This window comes from Megalobrama amblycephala, linkage group LG2 (genome assembly GCF_018812025.1).
Source record: "Megalobrama amblycephala isolate DHTTF-2021 linkage group LG2, ASM1881202v1, whole genome shotgun sequence".
Taxonomy (NCBI): domain Eukaryota; kingdom Metazoa; phylum Chordata; class Actinopteri; order Cypriniformes; family Xenocyprididae; genus Megalobrama; species Megalobrama amblycephala.
This window is the reverse complement of record NC_063045.1, coordinates 250001-267500: the sequence shown is the minus strand read 5'-3', so window position 1 is coordinate 267500 and position 17500 is coordinate 250001. Positions and strand designations below refer to the sequence as shown.

At 39.0% G+C, this 17500-nt stretch overlaps 1 protein-coding gene across 1 annotated transcript in view; it reads right to left on the bottom strand.

Annotated features, from left to right (window-relative positions):
• The window catches only part of celsr2 (cadherin, EGF LAG seven-pass G-type receptor 2), a 55158-nt gene that overhangs the window by 17447 nt on the left and 20211 nt on the right, over positions 1–17500 (bottom strand). Inside the window, exons 2-5 of the mRNA XM_048181890.1 lie at positions 13465–14154; positions 9354–9576; positions 3035–3150; positions 805–893 (exon numbers count right to left, since the gene is read on the bottom strand). Coding sequence (XP_048037847.1) covers positions 805–893; positions 3035–3150; positions 9354–9576; positions 13465–14154 — 1118 coding nt within the window. The remainder of the gene's footprint in view (positions 1–804; positions 894–3034; positions 3151–9353; positions 9577–13464; positions 14155–17500) is intronic.

The following is a 17500-nucleotide window of genomic DNA, read 5'->3' as shown; positions in this document are numbered from 1 at the left end:
AGACGCCAGAGCATTTCAGATAAAAATACACCACAGACGGACAAACGTGTGATGAGTTTCATCTTCATCTGTGATGTATTTTTATCTGTCCAGCATCTAGTAATTTGGGAAATAATATATAATTATATATATGTACAAAAACTAATTATAATTATTTTGTATATTAAAATAATTAATATTTATAAATAATATGAATATGAGTTGTCTCTCTCTGTCCAGCGTCTCGTAGAGTTCAAACCGTCATCTGATTCCACTCGAACGAACGAGAACCTCAATTAATGAATGATCTCATCACTGAGAGGTCACGACCCCTTTCAGACTGACCCCTCTGGGTAGGTCACACTCACACACACACACACACACACACACACACAGAATCCTGAGATTGATTCCAGTATTTCTGTTATTTCTTCTGTAAAAATGATCATTGTGCTCATAAGCCGACTCTTTATGACTGTGACACATGAGATTTGAATTCTTATAAAAGCAAAACGTAGGTTGAATTCAATAGTTTTATTCTATAAAATGTGATGATGGTGATGATGAATCACATTCAGTGACATCAAAAACAAGCATTTACGAATGAAAGAAAACGCCTCTACTGACCTCTGACCCCGTTATTTGTGTGTGTGTGTGTGTGTGTGTGTTTGTGATGTCATAAAGGAGTTGAACACAATGCATGAGGTCACACACACACACACACACAGAATCTGTCCTATATTTCATACACGCAACCCCGAGGCAAACAGATCAGGCAGATCAGTCTCTCATGCTCCTCATGATGTCACATCCTGTCTCTCTCACCTTGTTGTAGTAGCGCACGTGTGCCGTGTGCCAGCGGCCGTCACTGACTCCACCCGCGATGAAGGGAGACACTGTCGTCTTCGTCTCGCCTACAGGGGGAAAAGATCGCAACGTTGTTACATCATACGAATACATTCATATGCAGATTCTTAATCAACTTCAGGGCTGATTAAACTGACACACATTAAAGATCTGAAGATGAATGGATGAATGCATTGCTCCGTGGAATAACTGATGACCAATAAAATATAAGCTTCTGGGTCAAGAACCAAATCCCTGTTACAAATATGGTAGAACCATCACTTCTACCACTAAAGATCATCTTCCTGATCAGTTTCATCGCCTTAGCATACCAAGCAGCTTAGAAGACCTCGATGTTGCAACAGAAACTATTGACTCTCTCTTTTTCAGCACATTAGATTCAGTTGCTCCTTTGCATTTAAAAAAGACTAAGGACATTAATACAATGCCGTGGTACAATGAGCACACTCGGGCCCTTAAGAGAGCAGCCAGAAAAATGGAGCGCAGCTGGAAGAAAACAAAAGTAGAAGTTTTTTCGCATTTCGTGGAAAGATAGTGTTACTGCATATCGAAAGGTCCTAAAAACTGCTAGATCTGCTTATTTCTCAAATCTTTTAGAAGAAAATAAATACAAACCTAGGTATTTATTTGATACAGTGGCTAAAATTAACAAGAAATAAAGCTTCAACTTCTGATGTTTCCAATGCACAGCAGTAATGACTTTATGAACTTCTTTACTTGCAAGAGTGATAATATTAGAGAAAAAATTATAACCATGCAACCTTCTACTACAGTATTGTGTCAGACAGTGCATTGTAGTGTCCCTGAAGAAAAATTAAATTCATTTTCTGCTTTAGGAGAGGAAGAATTGTCTAAACTTGTTAAATCATCAAAATCAACAACATGTATGTTAGACCCTATACCGACTAAGCTATTGAAAGAGATGCTTCCAGAGGTCATAGATCCTCTTCTTAATATCATCAATTCATCTTTATCGCTAGGATACGTACCAAAAACTTTTAAGCTGGCTGTTATTAAACCTCTTATTAAAAAACCACAACTTGATCCTAGAGAATTAGTCAATTACAGGCCGATCTCAAATCTCACTTTTCTGTCAAAAATACTAGAAAAGGCAGTTTCATCACAACTATGTTCCTTTTTAGAAAGAAATAATATCTGTGAGGATTTCCAGTCAGGATTTAGACCGTACCATAGTTCTGAGACTGCTCTCGTCAGAGTTACTAATGATTTGCTCTTATCATCAGATCGTGGTTGTATCTCTCTATTAGTGTTACTGGATCTTAGTGCTGCATTTGACACTATCAATCACAATATTCTCTTAAATAGACTTGAAAATTATGTTGGCATTAGTGGAATTGCATTGGCATGGTTCAAATCATACTTATCTGACCGTTATCAGTTTGTAGTAGTAAACGATGAGATGTCATATCGATCACAAGTTAAATATGGAGTACCGCAAGGCTCAGTACTAGGACCGTTGCTTTTCACTCTATACATGCTACCCTTGGGAGATATCATTAGGAAGCATGGCATTAGTTTTCATTGTTACGCTGATGAAACTCGCGCCCTGACGAAACTTACCAATTTGTTAAATTAACAGAATGTATAGCTGATATAAAAAACTGGATGACCAGTAATTTCCTACTACTAAATTCAGAAAAAACAGAGATTGTAATTTTTGGACCAGAAGCTTCTTCACGCAATAACCTAGAATACTGTCTAACACTTGATGGCTGCTCTGTTAAGTCTTCGTCGTCAGCTAGGAACCTGGGTGTGTTCTTTGATACCAATCTTTCATTTGAAGGCCATGTTACTAGCATCTGCAAAACCGCATTCTTCCATCTTAAAAATATATCTAAACTACGACATATGCTCTCAATGAAGAATGCAGAACAGTTAGTTCATGCGTTCATGACCTCGAGGCTAGATTACTGTAACGCTCTACTGGGTGGTTGTTCCGCTCGAGTTCTACTAGAACTAGGAAGTATGACCACATTAGCCCGGTTCTGTCAACACTGACAGTTGGCTTCCTGTTAAACATCGTATAGATTTTAAAATCTCGCTAATTACTTACAAAGCACTAAATGGTTTAGCAAGTTAATGCAGGTTTATATCATAATTCTGAGAAAAAATTCAGAATTGCGAGATAAAAAGTTGCAATAACCTTTTTTATGTTTATTTAATTTACCTGCGGAGAACGTAAGCTGGATCTGTTCGTTAACAATCTCCAGAGCGATGAAGTCGTGTTTCTCGTTGAAGCGTCCGTTATACAGCAGCAGACCGTTGGGCTCTCGAGTCGCAAACCTGGAGAACAGAAACATGATGGTTACAGAGGATTACCAAATCAACCTTTTAATGATGTGTGTGTGTGTGTGTGTGTGTGTGTGTGTGTGATACATCTTTAAGTCCATCATTCCCATTATCAGTCAAATCATGTCAGCACAGATTAAACTCAGTGTTTCTGCTGTAGGAACATCAGTAGATTAAACACACACACACACACACACACACATTCACTGAAGGAAACATGCGTGCAGAACTGCTACAATGAGTGGTTGCTAGGGCGTTGCTATGCGGTTGCTAAGGTGTTCTGAGTAGTTGCTATGTAGTTTCTTGAGTGTTCTAAGTGGTTGCTAGTCTGTGATCTTCTGGTGTCATGATCAGCACTAGTTCCAGTGATGATGGAGTTATTAAACACATTAATGACAGTGAAGAGCAGTCAGTCCTTCAGTGTGTTGCCGCGGTGACTGCAGCAGATCATCACAGGTATCCGCCTCACATTTATAAAGTTAAAGTAGGTCAGCGAGCAGCAGCAGGGAACATGAGCGAAAATAGACAGAATCAAACAAACACAACCCTGACATTGTTATTATTAAACTGCAGATAAAACCTGAAAACCCAGAGCAGAAGAAACAGCGAGAGACGCTCGTCATCTGCTAGACAAACAATGTAAATGTAATGAGAGAAAAACTAAACAATATTAATAGATTACTATTTTCAATGCTTATCCATCTTTTGTGGAATAATCCTATTTAATTTCATTTTTGCACCCTCAATTAGTAGCATTATTTTAATAAATATATATATGTATTTGAGATCTGCGAGACAGAGCGAGTGTATCTGATGGTTTAGCCGTGGGGTTTAGTGCTGTTGACCTGGTTACTGAGGAGAATAATCGCATCTCCAGAGACACACACACCCTTCAGTTCTCCTTCAGCATCACCCCAAATCCTGCTTCATCTCACACACTGTTACTGAGCTCATTCAGACATGGTTTTTGTTCCCAATGTGTCCACAGAACAACTGTAACGATATCGCTGGAATCTCTCAGAGCGATGAATGATAAAAACACTGACAGCCAATCAGAATTCATCCTGCATCGAGCATTTAAAGTGACAGATGACAAAACTGCAGTGCTTATAATGGGTCATTCTGCAGAACTGGTTCAAAGTCAGAGTTCGAAACGTCTTGAAAAAAATGTGTCTTTTTATACAAATTTTGTATGTATGCAAATTGTATAATATCCAAGATTCACAATTTCTAGTAATTGTGCAGTTAATTCTCATATTGTATTTTCAGAAAGTTCTGGAATATTTGTCACTACCGAAACACAATAATGAATAATTTAATAAGAAGAGTTACATTGACCTATTGAGATTTTGTTTACATTTACCTTGTAAATATATATTTTGCTATTTTTTTAAAGAAAGTTTTCACAGATAAATCAATAACAATTACAATTTTAACAATATTTCAAGTGTAATTTATGAGATTTGTTGTATTTTGAATCCAATCTTTCTTTGTAAAAGTCATAAAGTTTGGAAAAGCATTCATTAGTTTGAATAAACACTATAATAGCATCTTAGCTGATCATTCAATATACTTTATTTTTGACAAATCATCCCATGTTTCGGTCATGACAGTAATGTGTTGGTAGTGACCACATCACATGACACAATTTATCTCGCGTACTAAAACATTAAAATACTAATGATTTGCATAACTGTACTAAAATTGTGTTTATTTCCCCCAAATAAATAATTATGTGTACTTTTGTCACTATCGAAACAGTGATGTCACTACCGAAAAAATGATGACACTATCGAAACAGTGATGACACTATCGAAACAGTGATGTCACTACCGAAACAGTGATGTCACTATCGAAACAGTGATGTCACTATCGAAACAGTGATGTCACTATCGAAACAGTGATGACACTACCGAAACAGTGATGACACTACCGAAACAGTGATGTCACTACCGAAACAGTGATGTCACTATCGAAACAGTGATGTCACTATCGAAACAGTGATGTCACTATCGAAACAGTGATGTCACTACCGAAACAATGATGACACTACCGAAACAGTGATGACACTACCGAAACAGTGATGTCACTACCGAAACAGTGATGTCACTATCGAAACAGTGATGTCACTATCGAAACAGTGATGACACTACCGAAACAGTGATGACACTACCGAAACAGTGATGTCACTACCGAAACAGTGATGTCACTACCGAAACAGTGATGACACTATCGAAACAGTGATGTCACTATCGAAACAGTGATGTCACTATCGAAACACTGATGTCACTACCGAAACAGTGATGTCACTATCGAAACAGTGATGTCACTACCGAAACAGTGATGTCACTACCGAAACAGTGATGTCACTATCGAAACAGTGATGTCACTATCGAAACAGTGATGTCACTACCGAAACAGTGATGTCACTACCGAAACAGTGATGACACTATCGAAACAGTGATGTCACTATCGAAACAGTGATGTCACTACCGAAACAGTGATGTCACTATCGAAACAGTGATGTCACTATCGAAACAGTGATGTCACTACCGAAACAGTGATGTCACTACCGAAACAGTGATGACACTATCGAAACAGTGATGTCACTACCGAAACAGTGATGTCACTACCGAAACAGTGATGTCACTATCGAAACAGTGATGTCACTACCGAAACAGTGATGTCACTATCGAAACAGTGATGTCACTATCGAAACAGTGATGACACTATCGAAACAGTGATGACACTACCGAAACAGTGATGACACTACCGAAACAGTGATGTCACTACCGAAACAGTGATGTCACTATCGAAACAGTGATGTCACTACCGAAACAGTGATGTCACTACCGAAACAGTGATGTCACTACCGAAACAGTGATGTCACTATCGAAACAGTGATGTCACTATCGAAACAGTGATGTCACTACCGAAACAGTGATGACACTATCGAAACAGTGATGTCACTATCGAAACAGTGATGTCACTATCGAAACAGTGATGTCACTATCGAAACAGTGATGACACTACCGAAACAGTGATGACACTACCGAAACAGTGATGTCACTATCGAAACAGTGATGTCACTACCGAAACAGTGATGTCACTACCGAAACAGTGATGACACTATCGAAACAGTGATGTCACTATCGAAACAGTGATGACACTATCGAAACAGTGATGACACTATCACTATCGAAACAGTGATGTCACTATCGAAACAGTGATGTCACTACCGAAACAGTGATGTCACTACCGAAACAGTGATGACACTATCGAAACAGTGATGACACTATCGAAACAGTGATGACACTATCGAAACAGTGATGTCACTACCGAAACAGTGATGTCACTATCGAAACAGTGATGACACTATCGAAACAGTGATGTCACATGACACTATCGAAACAGTGATGTCACTACCGAAACAGTGATGTCACTATCGAAACAGTGATGTCACTACCGAAACAGTGATGTCACTATCGAAACAGTGATGTCACTACCGAAACAGTGATGTCACTATCGAAACAGTGATGTCACTATCGAAACAATGATGTCACTATCGAAACAGTGATGTCACTACCGAAACAATGATGACAATATCGAAACAGTGATGTCACTACCGAAACAGTGATGTCACTATCGAAACAGTGATGACACTATCGAAACAGTGATGTCACATGACACTATCGAAACAGTGATGTCACTACCGAAACAGTGATGTCACTATCGAAACAGTGATGACACTACCGAAACAGTGATGTCACTACCGAAACAGTGATGTCACTATCGAAACAGTGATGTCACTATCGAAACAGTGATGTCACTACCGAAACAGTGATGTCACTATCGAAACAGTGATGTCACTATCGAAACAGTGATGTCACTACCGAAACAGTGATGACACTATCGAAACAGTGATGTCACTATCGAAACAGTGATGTCACTATCGAAACAGTGATGTCACTATCGAAACAGTGATGACACTACCGAAACAGTGATGACACTACCGAAACAGTGATGTCACTATCGAAACAGTGATGTCACTACCGAAACAGTGATGTCACTACCGAAACAGTGATGACACTATCGAAACAGTGATGTCACTATCGAAACAGTGATGACACTATCGAAACAGTGATGACACTATCGAAACAGTGATGTCACTATCGAAACAGTGATGTCACTACCGAAACAGTGATGTCACTACCGAAACAGTGATGACACTATCGAAACAGTGATGACACTATCGAAACAGTGATGACACTATCGAAACAGTGATGTCACTACCGAAACAGTGATGTCACTATCGAAACAGTGATGACACTATCGAAACAGTGATGTCACATGACACTATCGAAACAGTGATGTCACTACCGAAACAGTGATGTCACTATCGAAACAGTGATGTCACTACCGAAACAGTGATGTCACTATCGAAACAGTGATGTCACTATCGAAACAATGATGTCACTATCGAAACAGTGATGTCACTACCGAAACAATGATGACAATATCGAAACAGTGATGTCACTACCGAAACAGTGATGTCACTATCGAAACAGTGATGACACTATCGAAACAGTGATGTCACATGACACTATCGAAACAGTGATGTCACTACCGAAACAGTGATGTCACTATCGAAACAGTGATGTCACTATCGAAACAGTGATGTCACTATCGAAACAGTGATGTCACTACCGAAACAGTGATGTCACTATCGAAACAGTGATGTCACTATCGAAACAGTGATGTCACTACCGAAACAATGATGTCACTATCGAAACAGTGATGTCACTACCGAAACAATGATGACAATATCGAAACAGTGATGTCACTACCGAAACAGTGATGTCACTACCGAAACAGTGATGTCACTACCGAAACAGTCGCGACCGAAACGTGGTGAATTTCGGTAGTGACAATTTCAGACACTTTTGAGCCGCTCAAAGATGATAATCAGCACATGGTTATCTAGCACAGATCTGAACAGTTGAACACATAAAAACTACATTTCATGGAATAACACCCAGAAAAGTTTGTTTAATTGCAGAAAAAGGTGTTTGTTAGTGACGCTCCTTAAAGCTCCTCACAGATTCTCAGACTTCTGAACTCATTTAACTCAGAATGATGATCTATCTGCTGTGAAAGAGAGGCTGTGAGAGGAGGAACACAGGAATATTGCCTGATCAGAAATGTAGAAGTGTGTTAAAATCAGTCTCAGACACACACTGTTCCGGTAGTGACATGAACATGAGGGACACTTTTTTACATAAAGTTTCATGATTTATAATAAATTTAAATAAAATATAAAATAAATACTTTTTTAACTTCACTTAAAAAAAAAATAAAAAATATAAATTAAAAAAAAAAAACAATATTTCACAATATTTTCACAAGTTGAAATGTAGGGGTCAGGGTTCAGGACAGACTCCTCCCAATTGAAAGTACCCAATAAATGATGATTTTATATTTATTAATCTTGCGGATATTTGAAATGTTATTGTGGGATTCAACAGATAATATAAGGATCTTAGTAAATATCTAAAATTTGAATACTTAATGCTTTTTAAATGTGTTTTTTTGGTTGCGGGACAGCAGTTTGCACCAATTCTGAGGAATAGTCCATAATAACCAACGATATCGTGCATTAGTGTGGACGCTAAAATGATCGTTATCTTTATAGTTATCTCTCTTGGTGTAAACAGGCTTGTAATGTTTCGACTGATGCCAACATGTTCATTTTGGATGTTTCTGGAGAGTTTTGAGTCCTGGAAACTCACAATATGACCCTTTGAACCTTCAGAAAACACCCGAGATTCGCCCCTCAGCGCCAAGCAACCCGTGTAAAAAGCCCTCATCAGTCCTGGACGTCTCGGAGCAAAACACACAGTCTATACAGTCACTAAACAGCCGACTGACAGAGCATTCATCAGCAAACAAGAGTGAGAGAAAGAGAGAAAGAAAAGAGCAAAGCGGAGCATCCGGACAGCGCATCTGTTTTCCCACTGGAGACTGACAGATCAACACGACCTGGGGGCCGGCGCTGACGTTCCGGGATGAAAATATTTGCCACAAATAGTGCTGAATAAGGTTTATATAACGCTCCCAGCAAACATCCAGAAGAACGAGCTTCATTAACCACTGACTAATGAACAAACACGCTGACGGCTTCATCGGTGAATACTCACGACAGCGAGAGCGTGAAGTGGAAGCGCTGCCGGAGGCCCTTGAAGGTGACGAAGGTCTGCGGCGGGAAGTTCCTGGAGCTCATGAGGCAGAAGGGCTTCTCGAAGCCTCCGGACGGACACTCGCACCTGAAGCCGCCCACCAGCAGGTTGAGACACGTCCCGCCGTTCTTACACACGCCGTCGGCGCAGCGGCCGGAGCGTGACGAGATCTCGCACCGCTCACCTGACAGACAGACGGAAAGAGTTTAGTCCAGTCTTTCAACACACCAACACATTTTATTGCTCATGTGGGTCTCAGTTACGCTTCACTGAAGAGTCAACTTCGTCTCAGATGTTTCTCCTGAATCAGACCCAATGGTAGAGTGTCTAAAGATCATTTGGTGAGAAAAGTTTGAGTTCAGATTGAGATCTCTGACTTTTGATCGAGACTTGAGCACAGTTTGAGACACCGTTGAGATCTCTTCTCAAACTAGGAGACACACGAGAGTTGTTTTCTCAGGAGAAACATCTGAGAAATCTCATTTTCATCTCCAGGAGAAACAATCGAGACATTAAAGAGATCAATCTTATAATGAAAGTAATTTAACACATACAATAAATCAAACATATACGTCTTTTTCTCAAGAGAAACTTCAGCAAATGTCTCAATTCGATCTCCATTTTATCTCATTACTTTTGAGGAGAAACAACTGAGATACTGAAGAGGTTTAATGATATTAATATAGTCTTTTTCTCAGGAGAAACATCAAGATACTTTGGCAAAATTCTCAATTTGATCTCAATATCATCTCATTACTGTTTATGAGAAACAACTGAGACTCTAAACAGATTTCACTTGTGATTTTCCTTCTTAAGGATGGAGGTAAAAATGCAGAAACGTAGAGGAAGACGAACATGTGTGTGTGTGTGTGTGTGTGTGTGTGTGTGTGTGTGTCGTTGTGAAAAACAAAGCTGACACTGTTCGACACACAAAAGACGATTCGTCACGCTCATCATAACGGAAACATTTGTGTGTGTGCCAGTCGCACCATCTTCCTGTTCACACACACACACACACACACACACACACTTTTCCTCAGTTTGTGATGAAATATTGATGCGGTGTGTGTCGGATTCACTCGTTCGCTCTCAGAAGGTCTTTGATGGGAAACGAGGTCAGAGCTTTAAATACGGTCTCCACATCAAAGAGCTCATCCATATTCATCCACACACTCGACATGATCCTCGGAGAAGTTCTGCGTGAACCTGACGCACACGAACCGAGCCTCGGTCACGGTCAGCTCAGGGTCAGCGTCGTTAAACCCTCGTTTACATCCATTAACAAGTGACTAATGACCTGACGCGCTTTTTACGAGCTCAATGATGAGAAACCAGCATCTGTGAAACAAAGAAGTACTTAAAAAAGTTGTTAACTACACTATGAGTTACTAAGAAAAGCTAGATATTTTAAGTTAGCGGCAGTATCTTTATATATAAATATAACTATCGACTTATATTATTCATGAATGTATGTGGCATTAAATAATATTAAACTTGAACATATAAATTTACACTAAATACTAGGGGTGGAGTATTGCCACAATTTTCACAATTCGATTCGATTACTGTTCACATGCTTTCGATTTGATTCGATTCGATATCGATTATTTTGGATGTAGTATTTCAGTTTCAGTTCATGGCAAATTTTTTAGAGGAAAAATCTCCACTAATGCTTTAAACTACACATGAGAGTCAGCTGGTGCTACTGTAATAATATTGAAGGTTAAATTAACTTATTTATACACAAACACTTAAATTACACTCAATGATGTTTTTATTATAAATAAAGTTTAGAATTACATAATCATATTTCTACTCCAATTCGTTAAATAAACATTTAAATCGCGGCTGTTCCTGGATTTCTAGCTGACTAATGAGTTTATGGTCACTGAATATGTTTTTCTGAGGTAAATGTGACGTAAGCTGTTTTATTGACGTCTTTCCGAGGTTGAAGCACTGATTGAGCGATTACACGAGACATGATACGGATTTCAGTAAGTTGTACTGTATATTTTAACATACCTTCAGATGTTCATGTTTATTTCGCTGTAACTGGTATTAAAGCGGAGGAGAGGATGATCACATGCTTCTCTTTAACTGAGGCGCTAAAGCGATCCGTCACGCCACATTAAACAGCGCCAAAACGGTGTTTATTTTCTGAAAACAGACCAGACTAATCGATTCTTGGGATTTAAGAATCGATATCGGTTCGTAAAAATGAGAATCGATTAAAATCGAGAAATCTATATTTTTTACCCAGCCCTACTAAATACACCATAAAACTAGTAATCATTTTATGTAACTGAATTAAACGGCAGTATTTAAAGTCAAAATTAATAACATCACTGATGAATCGTTCACATTGTGTTGATTCTGATTCATCTTGAATAAATGTTCATTACAAAAAGTCATATTGGGTTCAATTTTGAGCAATGACTCAATGAATCATTTTATCATTGATACAAAAATGTTAGAATATGTGTGATTAACAAAAGTAGAAATCATTATTCAAAGTCAAAATGAATAACATCACAGGTGAATCGTTCACAGTAAGAGCAGAAACATGTTAAAAAAGTCTATTTTGATTCATCTTCGTAAGTGTTCACTACACTTGGTTCAATGTTGATCAATAATTCAAATGAATCATTTAACTGTTCGTACAAAATGAATCAGTTAGAGACGTTCTATGAATATGTGTGAATAAAAGCAGAAATCATTTCATATAACTGAATTAAAGTCAAAATGAATAACATCACTGGCGAATCGTTCACAGTAAGAGTGTTGAGAAAGTCCATGTTGACGTTCATTTGAGATGTAAAACGCTGAACAGAATGTAGTGGACTGATATTCAAACGAGTCATTTGTAACTGTTCGTTTAAAGTGAATCATCTTGTCGTTGTGGTCATAATAGAGGAGAAGATTCATTATCACTGCTGAATCGTGATTCATGACCTGAACAAACCATCATCACATCAGTTCAGTGTGTCTACAGAGATCACATCAATTATTAACACGGCTTTTACTCCACACGCTCTCTCTCTCTCGCTCTCCAGCAGCAGAATAAATGATTCATCTTATCAAAATGAACAGATCTCATGAGAGATGAGATGAAATGAGTCTCTCTGCTCACAAACATGTTAAATAACACTCAGAATTAAACACACACTCAGAGGAGGAGCAGCTGGCAGGACAGCAGGAGAGAGACACGCTGAAGCTCCCACACACCTGAACTCCTACACCACAGCCCACACACCGCAGCGCTCAGCAGATCTTATGTAACCATAACATGTGGGCATATCATGTTAAAAGAGCTGTACAACACTTCATCCACAATACCACATTCAGAGAGTCATGACTTCCTGTGAACCGCATTCACAAGACGATCCTCGGAGGACAAACATGTTCTTTCACGGCAGCACGGCGCGCATTAGAAGCTCAGAACCTCATCTGATCTCTTTAATTACATCTCTGACAGGAGAAACCTCTGACTGAAGAGTCTTTCAGAGCGCATCACAGTCCTCATCATCTCATTTACATTTAAATGTGTTACACTTTTACCCAAAGTGACTCACAAACAAGGAACATCGCAAATTATTCATCATACGAGCTAACGATATTTGCGGTGTTCATCAGATCTTCTCTCACCTCATTTCATCTCTTCTTTACCTAAAAACACCTTCCCTCTGATCATATCACTTCAACATTTCATTTCTGATCATCACATCTGTAATCGTGGCATGCAATCTTGCTTCATTTAATCTCATCTCTGACTGCAACATCTCATCTGATTATCACTACATCTCACCTATGATCGTCACTGTAAAGTCTGAATGCGTGACTGTAATATAAAGGCGTTTCTCTTCATAAGGTCTGCAATCAAAACACACCTGCAGGGGCTTCTGATGCATTATGACCTCTGCACACGCAACCAAAAATACCTCATAAATGTGAACTTTTCATCGTGCCCTTATGAGAACAACATGAATGATTCATAAGTGTGAGTTTAATCAGAATCTGAGAGAGGTGTGTGTGTGTGTGTGTGTGTGTGTGCAGAGGCTCCGCCCCGTCTCACCGGTGTAGTCATGGAGACACTCGCAGGTGAAGCCGCCCTCGTGGCTGCGGCAGACGCCGTGAGCGCCGCAGGGTTTGGAGTAGCACAGGTCGATCTCCGTCTCGCAGTAGTCGCCCGTGAAGCCTAGCGGACAGCGGCACCGCAGCCCCGCGATCGGATGGATGGGGCGGAACAGGATGGTGTCGGACGCCACGAACGGCGCCAGGCTGTCGAACTTCAGCACGGACACGCACTTCATGTAGTTCTCGCACGGCTCCCGCAGGCAGATGTTGTCGTCGAACGGAAGCACCTCCTGCGAGGAGATCTGTGCCAGCAGACTGCGGTTCAGATACAGACGCTCCTGCAGCTCCTCCGATCCGAAGAACTCCACCTCGCCTCCGCTGCTGCGACCCAGCCGGGCCGGACTGACCCCGCGACCTCGTGACCCCTCGCCCGGCAGCGCCACGGACAGGCTGACGTTCAGGATGCCGGCGTTGACGTCCGTGTCGTCCTGGATGTTGAAGACCACCACATCCTCACGGGACGCCGAGAGAACGCGGGCCACGCCCTCCAGGAACTGAGCCAATAGGAGCGAGAGGAAGCGCTCCTGGGACGTGTTGGCCAATCGCAGCGTGATGCTGTTGGAGAGCATCTCGTCCGTGATGACGGTGACCTGCAGCAGACACTGAGCCGACACCGAGTGAACGCCATCTGCAGAGACAGAAGAAGCAACAATCACCGCAATCAGTCAGCAGAAACAAACAAATCACAAGATATACTAACTTCCATTTTAATATGGATGGTTCACTTCAATGAATCGGTTGATTTGAACGGGTCGCTAAAATGAATCGGTTCATTTTCATGGTTCACTTAGATTAATCTGTTACTTTTGACGGTTCACTTCAATGAATCAGTTCATTTGGATGGTTCACTTCAATGAATCGGTTCATTTGGACTGTTCACTTCAATGAATCAGTTCATTTGGATGGTTCGATTAAACGAATCGGTTGATTTGAACGGGTCGCTAAAATGAATCGGTTCATTTTCATGGTTCACTTAGATAAATCTGTTACTTTTGACGGTTCACTTCAATGAATCAGTTCATTTGGACGGTTCACTTCAATTAATCAGTTCATTTTAATGGTTCAATTAAATGAATCTGTTTATTTGAACAGGTTCGCTAAAATGAATCGGTTCATTTCCATGGTTCACTTAGATACTTTTGACAGTTCACTTCAATGAATCAGTTCATTTGGACGGTTCACTTCAATGAATCAGTTCATTTTAATGGTTCAATTAAATGAATCGGTTCGTTTGGACAGTTCACTTCAATGAATCAGTTCATTTGGACGGTTCACTTTAATTAATCAGTTCATTTTAATGGTTCAATTAAATGAATCGGTTCGTTTGGACGGATCACTTCAATGAATCAATTCATTTGTATGGTTCGATTAAACAAATCGGTTGATTTGAACGGGTCGCTAAAATGAATCGGTTCATTTTCATGGTTCACTTAGATAAATCTGTTACTTTTGACGGTTCACTTCAATGAATCAGTTCATTTGGACGGTTCACTTCAATGAATCAGTTCATTTTAATGGTTCATTAAATGAATTGTTTATTTGAACATTCGCTAAAATGAATCGGTTCATTTCCATGGTTCACTTAGATACTTTTGAATTCACTTCAATGAATCAGTCATTTGGACGGTCCACTCATGAATCAGTTCATTTTAATGGTTCAATTAAATGAATCGGTTCGTTTGGACAGTTCACTTCAATGAATCAGTTCATTTGGACGGTTCACTTTATTAATCAGTTCATTTTAATGTTCAATTAAATGAATCGGTTCGTTTGGACGGTCACTCATGAATCAGTCATTTGTATGGTTCGATTAAACAAATCGGTTGATTTGAACGGGTCGCTAAAATGAATCGGTTCATTTTCATGGTTCATTAGATAATCTGTTCTTTTGATTTCACTTAAATGAATATGTTCATTTGGATGGTTCACTTCAATGAGTCAGTTCATTTGGACGGTTCACTTCAATGAATCAGTTCATTTTAATGGTTCAATTAAATGAATCGGTTCGTTTGGACGGTTCACTTCAATGAATCCGTTCATTTGGATGGTTCGATTAAACGAATCGGTTTATTTGAACGGGTCGCTAAAATGAATCGGTTCATTTTCATGGTTCACTTAGATAAATCTGTTACTTTTGAAGGTTCACTTCAATGAATCAGTTCATTTGGATGGTTCGATTAAACGAATCGGTTGATTTGAACGAGTCGCTGAAAAGAAACGGTTCATTTTTATGGTTCACTTAGATAAATCTGTTACTTTTGATGGTTCACTTAAATGAATCAATTCATTTGGACGGTTCACTTCAATGAATCAGTTTATTTGGATGGTTCAATTAAATGAATCAGTTCATTTTCATGGTTCACTTAGATAAATAATTTTAATGGTTCAATTAAATGAATTTCATTTATCTATCTATCTATCTATCTATCTATCTATCTGTCTGTCTGTCTGTCTGTCTGTCTGTCTGCCTGCCTGTCTATCTATCTATCTATCTATCTATCTATCTATCTATCTATCTATCTGTCTGTCTGTCTGTCTGTCTGTCTGTCTGTCTGCCTGCCTGTCTATCTATCTATCTATCTATCTATCTATCTATCTATCTATCTATCTGTCTGTCTGTCTGTCTGTCTGTCTGTCTGTCTGCCTGCCTGCCTATCTGTCTGTCTGTCTGCCTGCCTGTCTATCTATCTATCTATCTATCTATCTATCTATCTATCTATCTATCTATCTATCTATCTGTCTGTCTGTCTGTCTGTCTGTCTGTCTGTCTGCCTGCCTGCCTGTCTATCTATCTATCTATCTATCTATCTATCTATCTATCTGTCTGTCTGTCTGTCTGTCTGTCTGTCTGTCTGCCTGTCTGTCTATCTATCTATCTATCTATCTATCTATCTATCTATCTATCTATCTATCTATCTATCTATCTGTCTGTCTGTCTGCCTGTCTGTCTATCTGTCTGTCTGTCTGTCTGTCTGTCTGCCTGTCTATCTATCTATCTATCTATCTATCTATCTATCTATCTATCTGTCTGTCTGCCTGTCTGTCTGTCTGTCTGTCTATCTATCTATCTATCTTTCTATCTATCTATCTATATTAAAATGAATTTCAATAAATTCATTTTAATGGTTCAATTAAATGAATCGGTTCGTTTGGACGGTTCACTTCAATGAATCCGTTCATTTGGATGGTTCGATTAAACGAATCGGTTTATTTGAACGGGTCGCTAAAATGAATCGGTTCATTTTCATGGTTCACTTAGATAAATCTGTTACTTTTGAAGGTTCACTTCAATGAATCAGTTCATTTGGATGGTTCGATTAAACGAATCGGTTGATTTGAACGAGTCGCTAAAAAGAAACGGTTCATTTTTATGGTTCACTTAGATAAATCTGTTACTTTTGATGGTTCACTTAAATGAATCAATTCATTTGGACGGTTCACTTCAATGAATCAGTTTATTTGGATGGTTCAATTAAATGAATCAGTTCATTTTCATGGTTCACTTAGATAAATAATTTTAATGGTTCAATTAAATGAATTTCATTTATCTATCTATCTATCTATCTATCTATCTATCTATCTATCTATCTATCTATCTGTCTGTCTGTCTGTCTGCCTGTCTGTCTATCTATCTATCTATCTATCTATCTATATTAAAATGAATTTCAATAAATTCATTTTAATGGTTCAATTAAATGAATCTGTTCGTTTGAACGGGTCGCTAAAATGAATCGGTTCGTTTTCATGGTTCACTTAGATAAATCATTTTAATGGTTCAATTAAATGAATTTCATTTATCTATCTATCTATCTATCTATCTATCTGTCTGTCTGTCTATCTGTCTATCTATCTATCTATCTATCTATATTAAAATGAATTTCAATAAATTCATTTTAATGGTTCAATTAAATGAATCAGTTCGTTTGAACGGGTCGCTAAAATGAATCTGTTCATTTGGATGATTCACTAAAATG